This window comes from Phaethon aethereus (genome assembly GCF_964289735.1).
Source record: "Phaethon aethereus genome assembly, chromosome: 20".
In the NCBI taxonomy this organism is placed as follows: Eukaryota; Metazoa; Chordata; class Aves; order Phaethontiformes; family Phaethontidae; genus Phaethon; species Phaethon aethereus.
This window is the reverse complement of record NC_138596.1, coordinates 10,776,984-10,803,021: the sequence shown is the minus strand read 5'-3', so window position 1 is coordinate 10,803,021 and position 26,038 is coordinate 10,776,984. Positions and strand designations below refer to the sequence as shown.

Genomic DNA, 26,038 nt, shown 5'->3' with positions numbered 1-26,038 from the left:
CCGGGCAGGTACCAGGGAAACCCTTCGAGCCCAGGCTGCCGCTGGGATGCTGAGGCTGCAACAACAGCAAAAAAAAGCCTAGTTGATAAATGTCAAAAGAAATACGGTAATCAGCTGAAAGCAATTTACCAAGCCGTGTAACCGCCCTGGGCTCCCCATTTTCCTTTATTCATTTATCATGGTAAGCACTTTGGCCAAAATACACAAAGCAGAGAAATTGTTGACATGTGGGGCCCTAGCAGAGCAAATCCTTCATCCTCCTCCCCCTCCCCACTGCACACAAACTAACTTTTTGGGAGTTGTTTATTTAAGGACTGCAGAGCACTCAGTGCTCTTTGAACCCAAATGCCTTGGGAGCAGGGCTGCGGTGCTGGCCACCACCTTCCCTCCTCTTGCCGTCTCCCGAGGCGTTTGCTGCTGTCGGAAAGTACCTGCTGGTGGTGACAGTTGAGCCACATGATGTGCTCAGGACCCCATTCTGCTTCCCCCTCCCCTACCCCCTAAAATGTGGTACCAGTGGCTCACACAGGCATTCTGTACCCACCCAGGGAGGGCAGATGCTGGTTTGGGAAGGTTCCTGCATTGGCATTGGTCTTCTCGGTCCTGGCTAAACCAGCCACACCACCAGCGCTGGTTTCAGTTCTCTATCCACGAAGCCTTGGGACCCACCCGGCACCAGTCGGTGTTGAGCTCCCTCGTGCCTTCCCGGTGGCCAGGCTGCAGGCAACTCTGCTGGCCACGGCAACGGGCAAACGCTTCTTTTGGGACGGATGAACCCAAGGGGAGGCACCAACCAGGAACCGGCTGTCCCGAGGTTGCTCCTCCACATCTCTTTTTGACTTTATTTTAAGCAAAAATAAATGCCGAGGCTCGCAGCAGGACAGCGCGGGTTTCCCTTCCCGGGCTGCGCGGTGCCGGGATGCAAACGCTGGTGCGCGAGGCCGGCAGCGCAGTCGCTCCTCCTGTGCCTCCGCTCCTGCGCGACAGCCCCTCCAGCAGCCTCCAGTCCTCTTTCCTACTATTTTATTTTTAATTTTGGTTCACCCAGCTCTGCCGCCACCGGGATGAAGACCGGCGAGGCGACTTCCCCCCTCCCTCCAGCGCAACCCGAGGTGGGGAACCGGAGCAGCCGACGCACAGAGCTGCTCTGGAGGTCCGGCAGCGCCGCCCCGGCCCATCGCCCCAGGCTGCCGACTCGGGGCAGGGATGGCCGCTGGGGTGCGCGGCAGTCCGTCCTTGCTGAGGGAGGAGTGTGTCCATCGGGATGGCGCTTATCCAAGCAGCTCCTTGGTCTTCGCTGCCAGCAGCTTGTCCATCTCCGCTGCGGCGCTGTCTGCCATTTGCTGGATCTGTGGCGAGAGAGTACAAGCCTGAGTCGAATGCTAGGTGATGCCAGAGTTTAACGGGCAAGGAGTGACTGGATCACCTCCTGAAACAAAGCCTAAACTCCAAATAAAACCCAAAATAGTGCTGGGACGACAACGGGCTCTCCCTGGGGGCTCCCACCAGCCCTCCATGATTCTCTGCCAGTGTCGCATCTGTGCAGCGAGAGCAGGGGCTGGGCAAGGGCTCTGAAAAGAGACGCACAACACACACTCTTGGCTGAGCCTCACAAGTGACTTGGTCTGCTCCTTATTTAAGAGTGACTTCAGGGGAAGGCAGAGTTAGAGACCCGCTGGTGCTGCACCAGAGGAGAGAGGGCTCATCTCATTACCTCCTGCGACCTTCCCACTATTAGAACAAACTAGGTAATAGCAGGAGCGCAGCCTTAGTACACGCCAAGAATTCACACATCAAGTAAGGGAGCTGCTTATTTCTGGTAAAAAGAAATAAATGGCAATGGTTAAAGCCCTGCCTGGGCATCAGGTCTCCTGGCAACAGGGGATGGACACGGCAAGCAGGTAAAACGGGACCAAAATGTGCACGCACTTATTTGAGCGAGTGCAGATAAAGGCTGGAGCACATCAGGGAGGTTTCTGCACTAGTTTTACAGGACTGATTAAGATGCACTCGCTCCCAAGGTCCGAGGTATATGACGATAACCTCTCCTCACGCTGAAAAATTTGGGTACAAGCAAAAACTAGACTTGAGATGCTACCTCTGCAAATGCAGAAAGCCATCTGTCTGCTCTGGGAGAACTGCTTCCCAACAGGATTCAGTTACAATAGCATGGCCATTTTTCCTGCTTGCACAAATACTCTGTATATCAATGTTTATTTTTCTGAGCACGCAGAGAACTGTCCCGAAGCATTTGCAATGTATCTAACTTTAGCTGTTAATAAACAAACAGCTAAAAAGTAATGGCCTGCCTTCAGAGGCATCAATTCAGCAAAACACTTAGGCTTGTGCCTGAGTTTATGCCCAAGTAATTGACTTTAGTGACATCTGCTCTTAGGGAATTAGGCATGTGCTTAAGTATTTTCCTGAATCGGAGCCAAAAACTCCTAACAGAGATAATCTTGCTAGCCTTTTCATTAATAACAAACTGGAGCAATCCTCATTAACACCAGCTGTTTTGCAGTGGCCAGGCACTGCAGAAGTGGTGGTGAAGCTATGGACGTGGGTTGTTTTGCTCTCCAAGTTTAGCTGGTTTGTGCAACAGTCCCTTGTGATACGAAAGCTTTCAGGGAACATTTTTTTTTTCGCCTGTATCAGCTTACTATGGTTCATACCATAAATTTGGCTTTGAGATTGAAGCCCCAAATCTCACAAAGAAAATGCAAATACAACAGCCATTGCCGACTCCAAAAATTCAGCCCAGGGCCACCCATTCCCCAGCCAGGTTCTCAGTGCTGCAGATTTGTCAGCGAGGGCTGGGCAAACGCACCACTGAGCTGTGAAACGTCATGATATGGCAGAAGTGGAAAAAAAAAATTACCTGCTTTTCTAGCAGCCAGATGGTATCTTCAGACACTTTGTTCTTGAAATTCTTTACCCGGCTGATGCTTTTGTTTCGCACCTTTCTCAGGGCCTCTTTGGACTTGTTGGTGGATTGCTTGGCAAGCTTGGCCAGGCTCTCCCGGTGCTCTCTCGTTACCCTAGCAGTGAGGGGAAAAAAACAGAAAACACCAAAAGGAAAAATGGTGCCATGTGTAGCACGACCAGATCTATGTTCTGCAACGGACTCCGGGTAAATGCCGCGATCCTCTCTGCTGCGGTACCTCCGCGACCGGCCTAGACAGAGCTGCCATGCAGCGCCGAGCCGGGCTGCGCAAGGGTGCTCGAAAGGCACCCATGTTAAGACAGAGCTCGCCCTGCGTGGAGGCCCCGTGTCGCAAGGGCAGTGGGACTTAGCAGCTCAGGGCGTGTTTTTATCCCGCTTTGGTCCACCTGAGCGCATCGGCCACCTCTGCGCAGCACGGCCAGGGCAGCACGGCCAGGGCAGCAGGTCTTCAGCTTGGAACAGAACGTTCCCCACACAGCCCGAAGCTGAGGGACTTGGACTGAATCTTACTTGTTTTACAGTTGTCACTGCAGTGCCTGAAAGTCACGCTGAGATGTTCGCTTTCCTTTTTTTCTGCTGCCGAAGCAAATGCAGGAAAGAGGGAAAATCCAGCTCCAGACCGGAGAGAGGGAGCTGGAAAGCGTAATCCTGCAAAGCCAGGAGGTAACCTCCATCCCTGAAACTCGCTACCGTCTCCCTGCAACTGAAGAGCCTGAATTACATATCTGGAAGCTACAGAGCTTATGTTTCACTCAGCCTTATTCCAGCTCATCACAACCAGGTTTTTCCACCAAGATGATGTGAACACCCAGTTTCACAAGAGGATGATGCTAGATGCGGCTAGCCACAGGCAGTTCAGCCGAGGAGGACTTCAGGTCCACCTTCCCCCCGACACAGGGCCAGGTACTGCTGTGATGCCACAAGAAAATCCTCAGCTTTCCATCCCAAACTAAAAGCTGCAGGTGGTGAGGGAGTCTGGCCATCTGAATAAGGCACAGGAATGGCTGACGTGTCACCTCGGCTCTGGTAATGCTCCAGCACCTCCAGCTGATCACTGTCAACATCAACTGCTAGTGCTTAACAATAATATTTTAATTATTTTCATGGCTATTGAAGTTTCCAGACCGCCTTGAGAATGCAAAACCCCGGTGCACTGACTGAGGCTCACCAGCAAGAGAGCGCTCGTCTGCTCGCAGAAGATATTGCAAAATAAACATGTCACAGGAGTATTTAGAAATTGGCTGCAACAAGCCTGGGTCACCAAAACACTGAGGCCACGATTCTTCCTGCAGAGAGCTCAGGAAACGTGGGGCGAGGGCTCCCAGGGCAGCGCCGGCTCTGCCCCCGCGTGGGTCTGCGCCGCGGGGAGGCTCTCGGGGCACGATCGGACCCTCAGCCCTTCCCGAGCTCGTGCAAGAGGGAATAGGCTCCCCAGAACTGATCAGTAATTACAGGGATTTGGGATCACTCGAAAAGCTGACAAGACCCGGAGAGCCGCGGACCCAGCCCCGGCGCCCGCGGCGCGCCCTCGCAGGCGCGCTGCCCTCACCGCGGGCACCCCGCGGGCGGCTCGGCCCCCCAGCCCGTCCCACGCCCCGCCGAGCGGCAGCCGAGGGAGGTGGCCGGAGAATCTCACACGTGGCGAGAGGCTTCTGGTCAGTGCCGGCTCGAGCCTGGACTGAACGCCTAATTAGAAGTGAGCGGGGTGACTTGTGGTTTCCTCTGCATCCCAGCGTCGATGCCTTCAGGGCTTCTCGTGTTCGATCTGCCCGGCCAGAGGTCCTGCGGCACATGCGAATCCAGCAGGGCCGGCTCACAAACAGAGGTCCGGGGCAGGTCAGATTCCCAGGCAGCTTTTTGGGGGGGCGGGGAGTCAAGCCCAGCTGCTAAACTCGGAGGAGGGAGGTGGAACTCTCTCCCGTCTCCAGCTGGGTGGCGAGGCGAGCCGGAGCGCAGCGGGGCTGCCTCGGCCGCGGGAGACGGAGCTTGCCGTCAGCGATTTGCCGCGCCGCTCCCGCTCAGCTTTCGCGAGTTGTGCCGAGGGTATCACTCGCCTGCCTGGGGCTGCCGAGCCTTCAAGGAAATGTTTTTGTTTATGCAGCGCTGCCAGATTTCCTATGCTTCTTGGCACGGGGTCACAGCTTTCATGCCTCCTTGTCTGTCTTTATTAACACCAATTTCTTTTTATCACTGCGCAGCGCCGCGGAGTTTCTCAGCGGGTTTTATGTTCCAGCCAGACTGTGTGTAAATTCTCAGCAATGCTACCAACAATGCCAGAAACGGACACTTTTTCAAGCAGATGCTGTTTCTGGTTAAGGAATCCATCAACACAAGCCAGGGCCACGGTTTCTAAGGACAGTTGTTTAATCCTGCCCCCAGATCTGGGACTTTTAAGCTGTTCTTAGATATGTTTTCTTTTCTGTCTAGTAACTGTTGCCCCTACCCTCTCTTTAAAGCCAAAAGAAGCGTGAGGTGAACCTGGGGAAGGGGTGCCTGAAGTGGGGAACGAGGACAAGGTCCCTGCCTGTTGCCCCTTCCGCTCTCCCCCGCGGGAACGCCGCCCTCCCCTGCAGCCCAAGGAGCCGCGGGCTCAGATGCCGCCGCTCCCCCGGGGACGGTCGGGCCCTGCCAGGGCCTTCAGACACGCGCACCGCCCCGCCGGTCCCATCTCCTCGTTTTCTGCTCCCCCAGCGACCCGTGGTTCGAGCACCGCGGCCCCGGGATGCTTCTCCCCGCCGCGTACGGCGGGAGCAGACCCGCAGCGAGCGCGACGCGGGCCACGTCTCATCTCCGACGCGAGACGTTTATGCGGGTAAGAGTCATTTCTGTATCTCAAATGCTAGGAATTTCCTGTGAACGAGAGGGATCAGTTAAAGGCAAGTAGGCTTAACGAAATACTCCGCATGCATAATTGCAGATAAACACAGGGTGCAACACGTGTTGCTCAACAAAAAGCATGCAAGAGACTTCTGACGCTGAGTGACCGGAGCAACAGCTCAGATCAGAAACAGCTTTGCGTTTTTCCAGATGAAATTTTGTGAGTCCTTTCTCCCCATAGTAGGTATCTTTGCATACTTCTTAAAGGGCAAAGGAAAAAAAAAGCTCACAATGAGTCATTAAACTTTCAAATGAGTCATCTGGCTTTCAGTAAAGCATGTGTAAAAATATTACTAATTTACAAACAATATCCAGTGTAACACAATGGGTCCAAAAAAGATGAATCTAAAAATGAGGCAATACCATAAAAGACACAAGGTCAGGTCAAATTCGGCCAAGAAATCAACCAATACAAATGTTCCCATGGCCGGTTTTCTTTCTTTTTTTTTAGCTTTTTAAACCCTCAGAGAATACTTTTTATTCAAATAAATATTGCCTATGCAGCGCTAGCAACACAAACAGGCGAATGCCTTAGGGAGCAGAGGGGAACCTAGCAGGCAGCAGAAGTAAACACAAATGAAACGAGTGTGTTTTTTCTGTTAAAACTGCAATGCAAAAACTAAACTAACAGAATAAATACCGAAAAGTAAACTCCGTTTTAAAATGCTCACTGGACTCTCAAGCACTGAAGCATAGCTGGACCTGCATAAGGCAAAATATGACGCGTCCAGCTGATAGGTCAGGCGAAAATGTGTTTTTAGTAACAGGTAAGGACAATTCAGGTTTGATTTTACCTTCATTGTGCCTCCCCTCATGAAAGAACCAATTTCTGCAGAAGCAATATTGTCTCTTCACTTCCGATTTGTTTGCTCATTTTGCACACCTGCCATGATTTCCGCAATTTCGCTGCATCTGTCTGTCATTTTCTCTTTCGTAAACAACTCCAGAGTTGGGAAAATGAAAAACTTAGAAAATTAGGAAAGTAATTCAGGGATATAATATTAAAGAGAGGTCTCCAGAAGAATTTGATTATGTCCCCTTTGCATTGAAGATTTTAAAAGGTTGAAACCGTCTGCTTGTCTTTCTGATAAGTGGGTGATGAAACTCTGAAAGACCCAGTCGCGTTACTGAGGAGCGGGTGAGGAAACGGGAGCGGAGGCGCCCGCGAGCGCAGACCCACAGGGCAGCTCTCCCAAGCCGAAAACCTCTTTAACCCGGGACCCTTTGGGCTGCCCAGCCAGGGAGAAAGGGGCCAGGAGCAGCAACCCTCACGCACCAGAGGAACCAGGGAGCACGCTAGGCAGATCCTGCCTGGGGAGAGAAGGCTGGTTTTCGCTCTGCGGCACCGCAAAAGATAGTGACAGACTGCACACGTTTGTTGAAAAAACAGTATTTTTTTAAAGATTGGGATTTGCAGTTTTGGAGTTTCCTCCCCTGCAATTCATATTCAAGGATGACCCAAGTGCCCATCAACAATCAAACCACTGTGCAGCAACCTGGGAGCCTCAGCAATTATGAAGATAATGGTGCCCTCCTCCTCCTCCTCCTCTGCCTCCTCTCCCGAGGAATGGGGGAAGGGCAGGGAGCACGGGGAAAAGAAAATCAGCAAAGAGAATGATAATGTCATTCCCTCTCACCGACAGCAATAGAAAGCTGCAATTAGACTTCTCTGATCAAAACGCTAGACAAAATTCCATGGAATTTTTACAGTAGATCTAAAGCACGAGAAATACTCGCTTCGCCTTTACCGAGAAGTCACCTGCTTGTGAAATGCAGAGCACGTGCAAGCGTTTGCGCGCACAGGCAGCGTACGGAGCCGCCTCTACCCTTTGTGGGAGCCGTTCGCAGCACCCCAGGGCGTGAGGTCGCGTACATCTGCCCCGGCTATTCAGAGGCTCCATCGCTGCAGGGTGCGAGCGCCCGCAGGAACGCGTGAATTTTCCGTGCACCGCCCAAACCTGGGCAGAGCAGCGCTACTGCCTCGGCTACGGGCTGCGTCTGCGCTAGCGAGCTGCGCGGCGCAGGACGAGCGGAGCTGCCGGGAGGTCTCGCTCCGCACGAGGTCCAGCCCGGTCCCAGGGACCGAACACGAGTGCGCGGCGGGGAGCGCTGGGTGCTCTAGTTTCATCCGAAAGGGATCCCCTTCACGGGCAGAGACCCCAGCACGCTGCAGCGCAAAGCACGCCACGCGGGGACCATCAGGATCGCTTCACAAACGCTCTCCTGATCCCAGCTGATGCCGTGGCACCTCCTGCCTTGTCCGAGGGCTGCGAGACACCTGCGATGGGCGAGGGAAGCGACGCTCGGTCCTCGGCCAGGAGCAGCCTGCTTTTCTGCCAGCCCTGTACCAACATTTCCACGCAGCCGTCAGATACACAACGCGTATTACACGGGAAGAGGGAGTGGACTTTTTAGCCAAAGCTATCAACTTCTTCCCTCTTTCTTTCATCACTTCCTTTTAGTGTTCTCTGCAGCAAGGTGCTATTCGCCCCCAACACTACCGGTGCACTACTGCGTTACTGCTGCTCTGCACTGGTGTGATCCAAGGAATCGACAGCAGGGCAGCAAAGAACCAGCCCTCAAATTAAGGCAATACAGCTAGGACCAAGGGGCGAGGTAAAGAACAATAAAACCAACCATCAGATGCCAAAATGTGGTGACTTAGAGCTCAGGCTCTTGGAAGAGGTTCCACCAAGGTGCTTTTAGGGGCTCAGGTTTTTTCTGAACCTGAAATACAGCTATTTGGAAGGCAGCTGCAGCACGACATCACAGCAATCGTGCACGCTTACCCTCTGAAGGGCGTTCACTGCAACCCACCTTGCATGACGATGAACTCGGGCAGCCATCAATACTCACTTTGGAATTGGCACCCGAATTATTGTCCCATCCACTTCTGGGTTCAGGTTCATGCCACTCTCCCTTATAGCCTTCGTAGCTGCAGCTGTGCTCTGTAAGACAGATCAAACGGTAAAGGGAATTAGGAAATAATCATTCCCATATGCCAGAACTCTGTCAATAGTTGGCAATCCATCTCCACAGAACATGGAAACATTTACTTCTGTTACCAGTAAGATCAGGAAGTTACATTGGTGCGGAGAGCTTTGATCAAACCGAATGGGAAACTACGGCCGCGCTCGGAATCGGGGTAGGGGGGCACGAAGGGGGGAAAAGGGGAAGGGAAGCAACAACAAAAGAAAACTGTTTTGCTTCTTTGAAACTATTTGAATGGTTTGAGGCAATGCAGAGTGAAACCGCAATAAATTCCCAAGGCATAGCCTGACTGTGGCGAAGGAGATGAAAGATTCTGAGCATTTAAAAATTCCAGTTGAATGTTTCCCACTAGAAATCACACAGTGCCAATTTAGAAACATTAACTAACTTAACCACTTCAGCACTACAACATAACCACATTACAGCAGGGCAGTAGCAGCTGGCTGAGAAATACAGCCTGTGCCCAGCTCCATGTTTATTTTACAGCTTATTACTTAGGATTAACTTCTCCAAACTCAATCACTGCTGGGCTGACGTTCTGCTCTGCTTAAAAGGTGGGGTGCACAGGTTTGCCCGTTAACTGCAAAGTGATTAAAAGGCTTCCTTCCCCATCCCAGCGCACTGGTGTATCTCTACAGAGTGTCAGGCTTTATGGCTAAATGGGAGTTTTGCTGGGAGCTCCCGCAGCGCTCCGCCAGGTTGCTTCGTTCTCAGCATTGACAATAACAAGACCAACCGAGTCTGTATTCTTGTGGCACTCGTGTGGCTTTTCTTACAAGTCACGTTGCTATTTCTGATACTCCTTCCCACCGTTAACTTTAGCTCCAGGCTGCTGCAGTAGACTGTATTTATGAAGTTCAGCTTTTGCTAACTGAGGCACAAACTAAAGCTTTGCATATTTGTTTAGGTCTACGGCACGCGACATCGCTGAACGAAATGAATGCTCTGCTAGCGTTTTGTAAGACATAACTGCTGTCCTCTAGAATACAAGAAGGGCAGAGAAAATGTAACCAAGCTGATCTCAGCACGTTAGGAATGTAAATGTGTTATTCTATGGACAGTGCTTGCTCTGTAAGAAAGAAATGCTCAGTAAAAGCTGTATTGTTTAACATACATATTGAAGGAAACAGAGGAAGGGAAAATATTGCAATATTGCCCCCATGCTCTTGCAGCCCATGAAATTAATAGCTGTGCTTAAAAGACGTAGTCCTGTTTGTTTACATAGCTCTCGGGCAAACAGAATTTGGCCCTGCAAGTCCTTTTCTATGATTATTTTCTTTCCCAGACTCTTCAGGCATTTTTATTTGCCCTCCAGTGCCACGAAGCACTGGCTATACGCTGTGAATAAAGACATCAAGTCAACGTGTCTGTAACAGTTTTAAAGACTTCAATCTATCTATAGAACAGTTACGGTTTAAAACAACTACATTGAGAGAAATAGTTTTACCCCTACTTCCAATGAAAAATGGCCCTTTGGCTTAGAAACCAAATGTGGGCAATGGTATATAGCATGATATTTAATTTCTCACATGCCCATTTCTCAGTCTGAGCTCCTGCTTGCACACAGGCTGTCATGGGGCGACTTCCCCGGCCCCCTCCGCTCCGGCTCTCCGAGGCACCTCGGCACACTCACCGATGAGGGGCTTTCATTCTTCAAAGCCATTATACATGCTGGATACACTTTAAGAAACACTTAGGCATCAAGTGCCTTACGCTGACCTCCTCTGAGACTTTGCTGACTTAATTAATTGGGGAAAGCCTTTGCAAAATAAATACAGATAAGCTTTGGCAAACCTCCAGACCTGGAGCGGGATGAATAACTAACCTTGCGCTCGTCACTGCTCCTATCTGTGCGGCTGCCTGGCGTGCTCCGTGCGCGCCCGCCGCAGGGGACCAGTAGTGCTTGATCCTGAGGTGGGATTCAGATTTGCTGCCTCATGTAGGGGCAAGTCTAACTAAGGCTCCTGCAGGAAACGAAGGGAACTTGGCTCTCGCAGAGGATACGTCCAAGCACCTGATTTGGGTTCTGACCTGCGGATGCTGCCCAGGGAGGAGCTCGCTAACCTCAGCGCTGCCCGGGTCGGGCCCTGTGACAGCACTTAGCATGGGCTCTGCCTGGTCCTACCACGGAGGCTTTTCAAAAGCTCGTAGACTACCTGAGCAGCTTCTTCCATGAGCTGTCCGGGGGTGTCACCGGCCCTGGGGATAAGTCAGCAAGTTTTAGAGGAGTTTGATGGTGTCCCCAGCACAAATACCGACTGTTCCATCTACGCGTCTGGTTCTGTGCACGGCCACATCTTCATAAGGAACGAAATGACATAAATACAACGTGGCAGATGCAGCATCACTTCCACGTGTGTAATTCAGGTGAACCAAAGGAGATCATGTGTGTGCTCAAGGCTACCGCGTGCCGTAAAAGCGTGGGAAATGGGGAGACCCGGCAGGGCACAGTTAATCCAGGCATCCGGTCTGCGCCACGCTCGGCGCCACTCTTCAACCGCGCTCTTGCAGATCCAGCTGGTGGGAAACCAGTCTGTGAGCAAACTCCTCATAGTGTGGCATTTACTGGATACGACCCCACGAGCAATCGCGGCCTGACGGGCAGCACGTAACTCTCGTCTGACCCCCGTGCCGCCGCACGCGAGATGCTCTGCGCGCCAGGCAGGGCTGGAGAGTCGAGAGCAAAATACCGCTTCTGTTTTGTGTCAGCCACGAGGCGACACGCAGCCCGGCCAGAGCTCTCACCCCTGCCAGGTTTGACTGATTTTGTCTAACTGCTCCTTCGCTCAGCATCAACCTGTTTGTGCCCATGGTAACGATCATCCCTCGCAATGCCTTCGGTAACGTGTCCTTACCTCTGGAAAATTGGTCATGTTCACTATAATGAGCTGCGGTGACTTCTGTGAGATCTGCCCCAGCTGGTTCAGCGGAAACTTCCCATCTTTTGTCATCACGATTATGTGATCGAGGGCCCCTCAAAAGAACCAAACACAGGGGAGTTTCAGTACGATGCTAAAGAAAAGCGCGTACGCAGTGTCCCGCTTCCCTTCTGGTATGCAAAATATAGATGTTACAAAAGAAAAAAACCCATGTTTATTCAGACTTCAGGTGCTGTTTGTGTTCGTGCATCCCCTGTGGTATGTGCAAGCTAAATATTTCAACGCTACTCTAAAGCACAAAAACATGAGAACAAAACTCCTGTTTGTTTTTGTTACTAGAATAGGAAAACTAAGCAAGATTGTTAAGAATTAAAAGGAAATGGTTATTTTTTAATTCTTAGAACTTAAAGAAAATCAAAATGTTGTTATAAAAATCAAGACAACTATTGTCTTTAACTTAGCTGTGTTCTCTTAAACCCCTCATTTTTTTTTCCAGGTCCCAAGAGGAGGTGTTGTACACTGCTTAATTTAAAGTATTCAGTTTCTCCCTGAGCTACTCTTAATCTGCTCTCTAGTTTCTGCTGCAAAATGTTAACAGGCCAAAAGGCACATGGGACAAGAGGTACTTTATCAGTGCAATTAAAAAAAAATACCTATGGTTAAAATAAATAGTTAAGAGACTGAGCTATGCTTTCCAACTCCATTAAAGACTGAAGTGCCCCTGCCAGCGCTGGGGTGGTGAATGATTCAAATTTGGTCATTGTTTAATGTTAAATTTTATCCCTGAAACTTGATCCTACTTACAAATACCTATGTTCGGAGTGTTATAGTAACCGTAGCTTAGTCAAATATATTCACATTTCTTCCTGAAACACAAAATTCACTAAGCGGATGAGGCTTGTAAAGGTCACTAACCACAAAGACGCACAGCAAAAAAAAGTTTGTATATGCCAGACACCAGCCTGATGGCAATTTCCAAAAGGCTAATTTAATGGCAATTGGATTTTTCCTGCCCTACTACACCATTAGCTGACAACCTGCTTCTTCATCACATCTGCAAACAGTTCAGTTAGACACTTTTGACATCTCCCACTTACAAAAGCTATTTCCAGGAAGCTATTAACAAAAATGGATTCTTCCTGGTCAAGCTCAGGGTGAAGAAAGCCTTTAGTTGGGGACGTCAAGGTTGTAGTAATTGGGTGCCCGGTGAATAACTCAATAAAAAGAAAATAAATTTGGAAAAAAATCAGAGTTCCCAGTTACTAGGATTCATATCCTTATTCACAGGCAATAGAGCATCATACAAGAAAGTTACCAACCTGCTGAGGTTCTAACACTGAGATTTCTGCTGAAGTCTTCTTTCAGAGCTTCTACCACTGCCTGCATGTCTTCATTGGTTTCCTCCAAATTGATAATATCCTCAACTAGGGCAGCACTGATATTCACTCTGGCTTGACTCTGCCCTTTACCTTTAGCTGCAGATTACACATAAAAATAATCTGTTTCTGACAACAGCTGTTGCATTAGAAAGAAGAAAGAAGACATTAAAACCCCTGTTAGAGTCAGATTTGAGTCTAAGGTAAACCAAAGTGACTGTATTTTTAAATGAGCAAATAGCCCAGCACTTGAGCACATTAGCCCAAGTATATTTGTAGGTCACGCTGCGTGCACTGACTCCAGTGTGGACTGCGACGACCGCTACCTACTGCCCCAGCGCAGCAGCAGCTCCACGCGCCACCTCTCCCCTGGGAAGGGCTAAGGTTTCCGGTACGCTGCACCACTGGCCGGCAAACCAGCTCCTCCGGAGCGGTGTTCTGCCTAAGGCAGATCCACACTGGTACACGAGAAAAAAGGGATAAGAAGAGAAATCCTGGCAACACACTGAGGGGTCGGAAACACTAGGAAAAAGGCTGCCGCCTTTACCTTTTTTGGTAGCTAGCTGTCTGGTCAGCAGCATCTGATGGACACAGTGCCGGCAGCCATGCAGGAGCAGGGCTGGGCAGCCTGCGGGAGCCTGCGGCAGCCCCCGTGTCACTGCGAACGAAGAACGATAAAGCAGGGAAGGCAGATGACGGAAGCATCTTAGTGCCATAGCCATCGTTCCCAGCTCTTCTCTAGCTCACCTAGAAAAGAGAAAAGGCAGGTGGTCCACTCAGCGTGCCGAAAAGAAATGGATTCAAGTGTCAGTTGCACCTATGGGTGCCAGGTGACAGTTCAGCAACGTGGGCAGCGGGTCCGGGCGTACTGCAGTGACCAAGAGGTAAATTCAGTGGAAGGGGCTCGGCGGCAACTGGACCGTAGCCACGTCATCTGCGCGGCCTCTGCACGTCTGTCCAGAGGGGCACGGGCCTGGGACACAAAAGCCACGTCTGCCAAGCAGGGACAGCTCGTCAAAGCGCCTGGTATTTGCTCATTAGCTGAGCAGAAACTTTAATTTCAGTCACACGAGGTTTGAGGCCCCGAACCCCCCGAGCGCCCCCGGAATTCTCAGGGTTTATTTCAGCCTGGGCTGTTTGGGGCTCTGCTGTGCTCAGAGCTGCAGAAGCACAGCCGGAACAGCCGGTCCCTCCCGCACATGGCTGTGGCAGCCGGGAAGCTGCCGCTGACGGCCACCGGAGGGACGAGCCGCGGGCTCCTCTCTGCCGCTCCGGGGGCACCCAACCCCGTGCTCGGGCACGACGGCTGCCCCCCGGGCCCCCGAGCCCCGCTGGGCCCGCCCACCCCGTGCCCACGGGGCCCCGCCCCCGTGCGGGGCCCCGCCCTCTGACAAAAGCCTCCGCCCCCTCGTCTGGCCCTGCCCTCACTGCCCCCCCTCTCCTCAGGACGCGCCGGGCCGGCCCCGCCCCGCCCCGCCCGCGCGCCCCCCCGGTGCCCCGCGGAGGGCCGGGCTGCCCCGCCCGCCGTGCCGGGCCGGGCCGGCCCGGGGACCGGGGGCGGCGAAGGAGGGGAGTCCCGCCGACTCGCTCACCCTCGCGCAGACCCGCGCTCTCCCGTCAACGTAATCGGGCCGCGCCGCGGCGTTACGTCACAAAACGGCGCCAAAGGCGGGGTGAGGCCTGTGCGAGGACGGAGCGGCCGCGGCCTCGCGGTGTCATGGTGAGTGCGGGCCCGGCCCGGCCCCAGCCCCGGTCCGCGTGCCCCGCCCGGCCCCGCTCTCACTGGTGCCGTCCGCAGAGCCATGGATCCGGGGCGCCAGGCGCTGCCGCTGGAGAACGCCTCCATCCTCTCCGAGGGCGCCCTGCAGGACGGGCACCGCCTCTGGATCGGCAACCTCGACCCCAAGATCACCGAGTGAGTGACCCTGCGGCACCGCCCGCCCTCCCGGTACCCCCGTCCGCCGCCCCGCCTCCCCCCGGCCCCGCCCTCAGCAGCGGTGCCGCCTCCGAGCCCCATCCCGGGGCCGTGTGCCCCCCCCGCATCAGCGGAGCAGCCCCCCGCAGCGCGGCGCCCCGGGCAGCGGTACGTTTCCCGGCCGCCCCCGCTGGCCTTCTTGCCCTGACCCTCCCCGCCCCGAGGGCCCAGCGTCCGCTCCGAGCGCTGCTCGCCCTGCGGTGCCGGGGGCTCGCCCGGGTGTGGGACGGCTGACAGTTTGGGGGAGTGGGGGGGCCCCTGTGCCCGGGCGGGCAGCGCAGGCTGATGTGGCACACCCAGCTCTGGCTCCCGCCCCGCAGCGAGGGGCGACGGCCGCCCACTCGAGCAGGTTTGCCAGCTCCCACGGCACTGCGTGGGCGGCCCTGTGTCTGCTCGGTGCTGCTGCCTGGCAGCAAAGGGCCTGAGGTGTGTCTGGGGTGCGTGTGGGGGTGTCTCCAGGGCTGTGCTGGCCCCACAAACCGAGCGGCTCAGAGGCAGGTGCTGAAACTACTGCATGCAGCAGTCCTCTGAGCCACCGCTCGGGCTGGAAGCATCTTTCTCTTCTAAACCAGGCAAATGGTAGAATTTTAGGTTTGAGACTTTCAGGGTGACCAAGTTTTGTTATTTTGCTAGTGTCAGCAGTGCTAGTAGTTTGAACAAGCAGGTTGAACAGACCTGTTACTCACGTGAGTAACTGAGCAGTAGCGGGGTGGGGTTCAGTGTGACTGACTGTGGTGGATAAGTGCATAAATCAAATGCGTGTATGTATGCATTTTATGTTTTCTCCAGGCTACAGGTAATTATCTTCCAAGCCAAGATAATATTTGAGCAGCTAAATTGTCAAGGAAATATGACTTGCTGTCCAATATTTGGATAGTGTGCTGAGAAATCAGTAGGTCATATTTAAAAACAAAACAAAACCAAAACAATTTGTTTATACACTTCCAAGAAACAAGCATTTTTGATTAACTATTGTATATGCTTGTCGTGGAATACTTTTTCTTCCTGCTTCTTTTTTTGTGTGTGCAGGTGCTAGGTTTTTATTCTAAATGTGGTTCATCTTAGCAGAGCAGTTTTCTAATAGCCTCTAAATGGAATCATTAATGCATTGTGCTTTTCAGCCATTCAGCTTTGGGTGGTTTCTGCATTAATTACCATTTTTATCCCACAGCCATGTTACTCTGGTTTGTCCACAATCACTGACCACGTAAAATTAGATGTAGGAGTTCTTGAATGTGTTGTTTGCTGGGTCCTTAAAGATTCAGGAAACTGGGTTAGTGTTGGGAAGAATAGTGGGTGTTTGTAAATGCATCAGATCCTTCACTTCCCGAGGTGATCGTTAGTGGTGTTTTTTAAAGACCCTTTCAGTCCAGGTTGTTCCTCTGAATCTAGGCCAGACAAGTAATAGCCTTATATAGCAAAATTTTCTGTTTTCATAGCTTGGGTGAAATGAGTTTTGTGGGTTTCAGTCAGCTTCTTACATGGACAGGCTGCTCCTTTTTGAATAACCAATTGCAGCTGCATGAATTCAGCAGTCAGGGTGTGGGGCACAGCTGACCTGGTCCCCCTCGCTGCCGGAGCAAAGGGCTTCGTTCCCCAGCATCATCAAACCTAGAACGCTTCCGTGCTACTAAATGCTTAAAATTTGCCCATTGATGAGTGACAGCACTTGTTGCTTACTTCTGTCTTTATAATTCTGTGCCTTGCTTTTGGTTTTACTTTAAAAATGGCTATTCTGTCCTGAAAACTCTATTGTAATCTGTTTCCTTGTGAACAAAAAAAAAAAAGAGGAAGTTCCTTTTAACATGTTTTCAGTGTAGAGAGAAAGAGTGTGGTTCTGTGTCAGGTCAGTAAGTTTCTATAAATCATCTTGACCCTTACTTTCTTATCCTAAGGGCTTACATCTGTGCTTATAGTTGCTCATCTGAATTATTCCTGTTGAGGTTACTAATCACATGACTAAAAACATATACCTGAAAACTAAAAGCAGCAAATGAAGAAACAGCTATTTATCTTATTTTTAAAGGGTTGCCCCTGCAATTGCTATGTTAGATTTGTTTAAGATGGAGTAAAGTTGATTGAGTTGTTAGCAGGGTTAGTAACTTTCTTGAGCAGAAATGAGTTCAGAAAGTCTTGAATTAATCCAAGACTTCCATTTAGAGAGCAACCTATAGCTGCAGTGAAGTGCTAGGGAGTTAATGGGTAACGTATACATTTCAGCACAAGCTGCAGTAACAGGAATTTAGAAATGTAGGGCTGCCCACAAATGACAGCCTGCAGGTTGATAGCTTACAGGAGGTTATTGCACATACTGAGTAACTGTGACTGAAATGGGAGTCTCAAAGGATCTTGAACGCTGCTGAACCTACGTACTGGGGTATGGTGCGTCTTCTGGTGGGCATTCCTCCTTACCAATAATGTTTGCTTGGGTGACTTCTCTTCTGTTAACCAGCATCCTTAGAGGATTGTTCTGCCTGTGGAAGAAGATAGCCTTAGGAGTCTGCTGGGTGTATTCTTAGCTGGTAGAAGGAGGTGAGGTGCCACTGTAGGACCACGCAGCTGTTCATGATGTAGGACATCATCTCCAGGCACTTCCGATGCTGAATGACCCCTGCGGTGGGGCCTGCCGCAGCAGTGCACAAGTTGGACAGCAGATGGTTCTGGGTTCAGTATCACTGAGCAAGGAAGCTGTGGAGTCCCCTCACCATCACCGTGAGCATTGCCTGGTGCAGCGTTTGTCCCCTAGCTGCGCGGTGGGGTAGGAGACGTGCTGTGGCACAACTGTTTGTTCACGTCACTTCTCAGTGCTCCCATCCTGTGGGCAAAAACCACGTACTTTAGTTACGTCTCCCATGTGGCAAGCAGAATAGGACTGCCTCCTCTGCCCATTCCTGTTTGTAAAACCTTTTGAGACTTTTCAACATTTTGGACAGGCAAAAATTTCATTTCCAGCTCTACAATTACGCATACATTTTGTCTAGTTTCCAGTAGCCTTTGAATGACCGTTCATTTTCCACAGGTATGAAGTAGCGGGTGTTGAACTTCCTTGGCTGTTCTGCTTGTCTAGAATCCCATCTTGATGAGTCTCACCTAGAAAACAATATGTGCGTAAGTTGTTGTTACAGACTCCTACTGACTCCCAGTGGGGCAAAATTCTTCGCAATAATAGGTTTCGCATGTGGCCCGGTACCTTTGCGGTATCCTTGGGACAGCATTGTTCAGAGGAAGCCTTGCCTGTGTTTGAATAGCGCTCGGGGTGCCAGGAGGAAGAGTGGAGGAAAAGGAAATGGGGGAGCTGCTGGTTTGTCTCGCATTCACATCAGATGACAGGAAGTGGAAATTGAGGTTGGCTGCGGTGATCTATACAGCACGGTGGGGCCACATCTGTGCGAATGACTTCCAAGCTCTGGGTAACCCAAGTTGTTGCCATAGTAAAGCTTTTTACATGTTCTTGCCTTTTTTTTTTTTTTAGGGCTTCAGGTTTTCCGTGACAGGTCTTCCTTCAGTACTGAAGTCCTTGGCTGGGAGAACTACTTGTCAATTTACTGTTAATGCCCTCACTATATTAACAGTTAGAAATCATAATCACAGCCTGAAACCCTTAGTTATACAAGACTTCAGTTCTGAGCTGTTCCGTGGAGAGTAGGTTGTAAAAATTGCATGCATGGTTGGAAAACTGTTTGCATCATCTACGATCTAAAGATTCTAAATAAAATAGATTACCTAGGTTGCTTCTAGACTCTTAGTGAAATTTGTTTTAAAGGAACAACTACCACTTTGCTGCTAAGACTATTATTTGAATGCAGAGGTTCTCGGGGAAAAAAACCCACGAAGTGCTCCTTTTAGCAGGGCAGCTGCAGGGGTTTTGTTGCTAAACAGAATGCAATGAGAGTCATCGTTGCCCTTCCACTGCCTCTGTAATTGCCAAAAGAGGAACAGCATTCTAGTGGTAAGGACTTTACTTTCATACTGCTGAAATTGCTAGTGCTTTTTGTAGCAATACGTTTACAGAAACAAACCTGAGATGTGTTTATGTATTTTGGAGGCTCTGAAAGTTCAATATGTGGGGTTTTATATACACCCCATGTCTCCAAAGTTAGTGTCTTCACTTGTACATCTGACTGCTTGGTGGTAGCTTGGGGTGCGGTGATGAAACTTGGCTGCTGTGTAACCAGCTCCTCCTTTTTCCCTCCTCATGCTTTTCTGTCTCCCTTGCCTTCTGAGCAGAGACTGGGGGTCTGTAGGCCTCTGGGAAGACCACAGTGCTTCATCTGTATTCCAAAGGATGTGGGAAGCCTTGCATAATCAAGTACGATGTGTTTATTCCCCTGGGAGATAACTTGGCCTTTCTGCACTGCTCGTCTGAACGCTTGCTGCACCTTCACCTCTTTAAAAGTGCATATCCTGAATGTCCACCGTGACCCATCCTGTGAGATGACTCACATTCCTGGAACTTTCTTGCCTGGCTCCTGAAGCTTAACAAAGGGCTAAAGCCCTTTTCAAACATCCTATCAGGCTTTATTAGGAAAAATGTTGTCTGCCCTTCCTATTTGGACTGTCCCTAAAGTTGCCTGGTGCATTTGGCAGTCTTGGGCCACTGCTGACCATTCATGTCTGAACACGCAAGGTTTTGTCCAGTGCCTGGTGTTCCATGTGCACTTCGAGTTATCCTGGTAGGGTCTCAGAGCACTGAGTTATCTTGCAAGATGAAAACTGGACTTAGACTATGTGTCTTACTAAGGAACGCTGTACAGCTGATCAAGAGAAGATGAGTCCTGACTGAGGTGCCCTTATTAAACCCTTAGACAATTCTTAAACTCTAGGGATGGGGTCAGGCAGTGAAACAGTAGCAGGTGTCATTTTCCTTCTAGGTCAGCTAGTGGTGTTAAACACTTTGATCCAAGAAACCAGAAAAGCTGCAAAGAACTTTCAGGATTAGATGTGGCCTGTACAACAAATGTGTTCCTCATTTTAGATTGCTCAGTGCACTAGATATGAAGCAGACAGATTTACTCTGTTTTTTTCCCATTTTTATTGAAAACAGCACACTCCCCATGGATGGCAGAAGATAATTGGCTAAATCAATGTCTGACTTTCATGTTCATGTTGCTGAAAAGCTGTCTGAGCCAGAAGCACTGGCAGGTTTGGCCTGGATGGTACTGAGGTCTGTCTGGTGCCTTTTTTTGCCTGGTCTACTGTCAAGTTCTGGTTGCAGTTTGTTCTGCTGCTGCTTCTTCTGCCTTCCTGCTTCCCCAGCTCTGCCAGGCGAGTGGGAGAGTGGCTGGAATTCTGTATGACCTGGCCATGTCCTTGTCAGTGCACTGGTACTGCCCGGCACAGGGAAGGGATGGGACTAGCAGTGCTTGTACAGGGAGAGGGAGGGCAGGAAGAATAGCGGGGATCATGAGGGAAGCAGGGTGCTGAGGACTAGGACTGCTTGAGCAGTGAGAGGGAATATAGGGGATGGAGCTTCAGGTGGTCACGTTGGGGCTAGGGAGGGGGACACGGATGTCTCTGCTTGAAGGTAGGTGTGATTTAGAGTGACAGGAGGCAAAGTCCTCCTGGGATCCTAGCAAACCATTGCATAATTGTCCAAAAGCTAGCTATTAATAGATCTTTTGCACGTCCTTCAGCAGACACCGCTGGGAGGGAAGCTTTGTGCCTTGGGGTTTTAGAGCAGTCGCTGATAACGCAGCTCAGAGCTATAGATGCTGAAGCATTGCTGTACAGGGCACTCGCCTCTGAGGGTGTTTGGTAATACATGTATGACACAACTGAATTGCTTATGTGACTGACTGTGATACGTGTGTGTGTCAGGGGGGTTCCTCTCTATCTCCTCGTTTTCAGAGTGGTAAAAGGTTTCATAAATGTCTTCTCTCCCCTTCAGATACCACCTTCTCAAACTCCTTCAGAAGTTTGGCAAAGTAAAGCAATTTGACTTTCTCTTTCACAAGTCTGGTGCTCTGGAGGGGCAGCCGAGGGGTTACTGTTTTGTGAACTTTGAAACCAAACAGGTATGTTACTTTTATCTAAAATTCTAATTTAAATTACTGGCTTCTTTCCCCATCTTTTTTTTTTAATGTCAATGTAAAGCTAAAACAGGAAGGGATAAGTTAAATACCTTGTCTACACAAACCCACGGACTCGAACAGCCCCACTCTGTGACAGCCAGTCTGTAACTGCTCCTGGAAGTAGCAATAGTGATTTCCTTTCTCCTGTGCTCTCTTTTCCTGAATCCTGCTTTCTAACGCTAATCGGAAGGGGCTAGTTCATTGGTCCACTTTTGTAGTGAGCTCGTGGAGCTGTACAGTGGACATGCTGTGATCCACGCGGCTGTGAACTGAGTTTTATAAGATGTCCTGAAGCTGCAGTTCAACTGTTGAGCTAGATCAGGAGCAAGTGGATAATTCCCCCAGTGCGTATGAGCAAGATCTGGAATAAGCATAGACAGGTGTTAACGAGACACATGTAATCACTGTAGTCAGTCACAGTATTTTCTAGAGAAATTCCTGTAGCATAAACCTCCTGTGGAATGCTGTTCCAGTGGCCTTAATGTTTGGTATTTTCAAAACTCCTGATCACTTTCCCCATTTCCTCCTCCAAAACAAGTGAAAGACTAAAACAATAAGGCTGATAAAAGTCTGATTACTCAGATGTTGGAGTCTTCCAAAGATATTCCTGGGCTGGGATACAATGGGATAAACTTTCTTTGCTGTCAGTTAGCTATACTTACAGAAGACTGATTAACAAAGAAAAAAGGCTCTTTACATCTGAGTTGGTTTTGACTAAAGACTTAGTTTGTTTATTGAATTGTCTTCCTGTGCAGGAAGCAGAAAAGGCGATCCAATGTCTTAATGGGAAGCTGGCCCTTTCCAAGAAATTGGTGGTGCGGTGGGCTCATGCACAAGTCAAGGTAAGCTTGTTGTCATAAAAAAGATTTGCTTTTAATTTGCAAAACTGAAAAACTTCAATATTAAGGAAGAATGCTTATCAAGGCTGTCTTAGCCTGGCAAGATAACTTCAGTCTATTCTAGGAAATAACTCATAGAAACTATATTAACAATCTACCACTTCGCTTGTCTACCTAAACTGTGCTGGGTTAGCTGTGAGTAAGAATAGGCCATTTAACCTGATGTAAGGTTACTCTTTGTAAGGGAGTTTCTGATCAGCACGGTGTGAACAGATTACTTCTATAAATGTCCACGTTTTAACTTTTCCCAATCTTAGTGAGTGGTTGGCTGAAAGTTTGTATCCTTCCCTTTGTGGTTTTGCTCCCTTTTTGGATAGGAGATGCATGGAAATTCTCAATTACCAAGTACTTTGTTGCTTTGTTCCAGTTCTGAAAGCACTTATGTGGCAGCAGCTCTAATTCCGTCTGACTTTAAAGCAACATATTTCACATCTAAGCTAAATATCCTTTTATTGCTTGCTCTGTTGCATAAAACATCAAGTTTTTAATATTAACTTAGGCAGTACCTTCTGGGACATCCTTTTTTAATTTTTTTTTTTTCTTAATTCTTGTCTTGTTTTTCCTGTAGTTATTTACTATCTGGTATTTGCTAGAGAAATTTGTTTTGAATAACACTCTTTGCAGACAGATGGATTTTGGATCAGATAGGAGGAGCTTCTTCTTGCTATTTTCCTTTGGGTACTTTGCTTTTAGCACGTGTTGATTATCCGACAAGCAGTTTTCTACCCTTTCTCTTATCAAGTATACTAGTGCATCTGTCTTGGATGCTAAAGGAAAAAAAAAACCCAAACCAAAACAGGTATCTTTGTTAGAGGAGACCATGTTGTTTTAATTATTGGCTTCAAGGGCTCCAGGCTCTTGTCAGCACATCCAAGCTTGTGCAAATCCAGTCTCCATTTTCTTTAGCTCCGTAGCTCCTAGAGTGCCACGTGCTTCCGGATGCCTGAAGAATGATCAGGCCGTAAAAGGAGTTTCAGCCAGAGGAGTGAGTGTCCGCTCAGCTGGGAGTTCAGCAGGGTAGCTCAGTGCTTGGCTCTCCGGGGTACGGTGAAGAACATGCATAAATAATCAGTTCGGTTTGCATGGCATTTTCTAATCTGTGAATGGAAAGATTTAACAACGCAAAACTCTGGCGTATTGTAACAAGTGTTTATTTTAGGCAATACCAGCACCACGCTAAGTACTTTTAAGATGAGTGGCCAAGGCTTACCGTACACTGTCAGTGTGAGCAGCTCTGCTGAAAAACAAACCTGACTTTGTGCCAAGCGAAATAAGGAAGCAGAACACTGCGAATAGTTCAGGAGGCGTGTTGCCCACAGAAATGACAGACTCACAAGCTGTTTTCTACAGACAGGAGGTGGTTCCTAACTGGTCTTTTTTTCTTCCCCCCCCCCCCCCACCTTTTCTCCCAGCACTGCACGGTTCTGTGTAGTTTTGTGCTTGGGTTACCTTCTGACTCTGCACATTGTCTGTATAAAGAGTGTAGCAATATAGTAGTTACCTTAAAATTTACCATCTTTGCTTCATGCCTTATATAGAGGGGAACAAGGAGCGATAAGACAGGGTAAGGTTTAAGGATCCATAGTGTAATGCACGTAAGTGTTCAGTATCAGAGTCTACTTTCCATGTTGGTACTAAGCAAATACTACGGTTGGGATTTGTTTCAGTGTTTGGACACCAAAATCATTCCTAGCGGAAGCTTTACAAAATCTGAGGTGATGTTAATACAACTTTAAAGTGTATCTGTGGGCAGATGTTTCATTGTTCATAATTCCAGCTGACTTCAGTCCTTGGTCTCTTGTTTGCAGAGATATGATCACAATAAAAATGAGAAGATCCTTCCAATCAGTCTGGAGCCATCTTCCAGCACAGAGCCGCCCCAGTCTAACCTAAGGTAGGAGGTGGGGTGGGTGAGAGGTGACCAAACTGTGGCAGTGGCAGGGAACTAACTTCTTCAATAAGATCTGGAGTTGTTGGCATTATCTTTGTGCTAAAAATATAACATGGCACAAAAGCTGTTTTTAGAAGGGCAGCCTGCTGCAAACTCATTTGATATGGGATACTTCAGACTTGAAGTTCATTTTCTAATATGTGAAGCTACTAGGGCATTAGGAAGGAAAAGAGGTGAGGAGAGGAACTGGCAAGAGGAAACATTCCAGCTCATTTGGCCAGAATGTGCTTTGCACTTCATATGAATTTCAGTCAGAGGTTTTGTACTGTACTAATTTGATTAAGTAAAATGCTGGTGAGCAAGAATTTCTACTGTAGTGGAAAAGCATTAAAACAAGATCACAGGTAGTACTTCACATAGAACTTGTTTTTTCCAGCATTAGGGCTGGTAGGTCTTTTCTGTGGGATGTGGTTAAATTCCCCAACCCCTCTGTTTACCTAAAACACATAGTGCTGCTTTGCTACAGTTTGGTTGAAAAGATGTGTGGGTTTTTTTTTTTTTCCTCTGTGTTCTGTCAGTGGAACCCTATAAAGAACTGGGACTGGGGACAATTAATTTGCCTACGGATAAAATGAGCTTGGAATTCAGAAGTAACATGCTAGGAAGTAAGGAGCAGAGAGACTTGAGTCATGCAGCTTGTTAGCTGCATCAGTGGCACAAAAGAGTTGTTTTAGCGAGCATGGATGCTGCAAGAAGCCACAGCAGAGAAGGGAACATTCCTCGGTCCATATCCAATGGAGGATAGCGAATAACAAAAGACGTAGGAATTTGGGGTGTAACCTGGGATAGCTTCTCCCTTTGGGATAAACCCTGCTAATGCTGAAATAATGTTTCTTCCTGACCTAATTAGAGTCTGGGGTTTTCCCATCCTGAGCGGTCTTGTAGCTGGGAGGAAGTCTGGCTTTCATTTCTCTGCTGTTTCCAGCAGCCTCGTCTGAGCTGCGCTCTGCTGCACATGCTCAGACCTCTTTAAATGACATCATTTGACATGAAGTAGGAAGCCTTGTTGTGTACTTGTCTTGCTCGGCATCCTCAAGAATGTGCTGAGTAGGTGCAAGGACCGTTATTTTGTGGTGCTGTGATACATCTTGGAGGACTTTTCCTAAGCAAATCTATGCCGAGGATTGAAATGAAATAGCATGGGCTTTAAGCAGTAGATTCTTACCTCCCAACGCTTGAGAGTGCAGCGATGGGGGCTGCCTACCCCCTCCTCGGGTGACTAAGTATTCACATGCCAACAAAATCTCTGGGTTGCTGTAGTCTGATTGCACGCTAAGGTCAAGCTCAATTTCTCTTCTGTTCTTCCTCTTTCCAGTGTCAGTGCGAAAATAAAGGCCATTGAAGCCAAGCTGAAAATGATGGCAGAAAATCCAGATGCGGAATACCCAGCAGCACCTGTTTATTCTTACTTCAAACCCCCGGATAAGAAAAGGACTACTCCTTATTCCAGAGCTGCCTGGAAATCTAGAAGATGATGCTTATGAATGGATAATGGTAGCAAGAAACACTGCTTTGTATACCTGGAGCCCTCCAATGCTTTTGTACTTTGTAGAGTGAGAAGGATACTGCCACCTGAGCACAGCACCGCTGTGCATGGCACAGTGTTCTGTAACACCTTAGGTGCTGAATACTTACTGCCAGTGCAGCTTCGCAGCTGAAGGCTGTTCAGAAAAGTAGGTTCCCTTCAAAGCCTCTGATGAACACGCAGACAACCTCTCGTTAGTGTGCATTCATTAGCAAGATTAGAAACAGTAACCAGTGTATGGAGTAAAGCACATCCAAAAATACTCCATTTAACTGATTACTTTTTAAAGTATCTTTGAACAAAAAAGTATTCTGATTTGTGTTTTTAATGGAGGGGAAGCACTTGGTTTTGATTAACGTTCTGTAGTTACCATGGAAAACTTCTTCATCTCAATAAAACTAATTTTAAATAGATTTTGCAACACTTTTAGTAACTGTGCATGCAATGTTTTATATGCACCAAAGCAAATTTATTTTGCATTTTGACTTGCAAACTTCGAGGCATTAGTTTGTGATAAGTTATGACACAGGACGGGTATTTCCAGTGTCAT

General features: G+C 49.0%; 2 protein-coding genes across 2 annotated transcripts; one reads left to right on the top strand and one right to left on the bottom strand.

Moving 5' to 3' along the window:
• Positions 1-1,271: 1,271 nt before the first annotated feature.
• Positions 1,272-13,881, bottom strand: LOC309412165 (ribosome-recycling factor, mitochondrial-like; the record flags this gene model as incomplete). Its single annotated transcript, XM_082008997.1, has 6 exons — positions 13,615-13,881; positions 13,011-13,166; positions 11,668-11,786; positions 8,678-8,769; positions 2,879-3,038; positions 1,272-1,349 (listed from the first exon to the last, which is right to left on the bottom strand). The coding sequence occupies exons 1-6, from the start codon at positions 13,787-13,789 to the stop codon at positions 1,272-1,274; spliced, it is 780 nt and encodes a 259-aa protein (XP_081865123.1). The 5' UTR covers positions 13,790-13,881.
• Positions 13,882-14,869: 988 nt separating this feature from the next.
• RBM18 (RNA binding motif protein 18) lies at positions 14,870-25,474 on the top strand (the record flags this gene model as incomplete). Its single annotated transcript, XM_082008892.1, has 5 exons — positions 14,870-14,982; positions 20,930-21,056; positions 21,869-21,955; positions 23,821-23,906; positions 25,279-25,474. The coding sequence occupies 5 exons, from the start codon at positions 14,870-14,872 to the stop codon at positions 25,436-25,438; spliced, it is 573 nt and encodes a 190-aa protein (XP_081865018.1). The 3' UTR covers positions 25,439-25,474.
• Between the last annotated feature and the right edge of the window lie 564 nt (positions 25,475-26,038).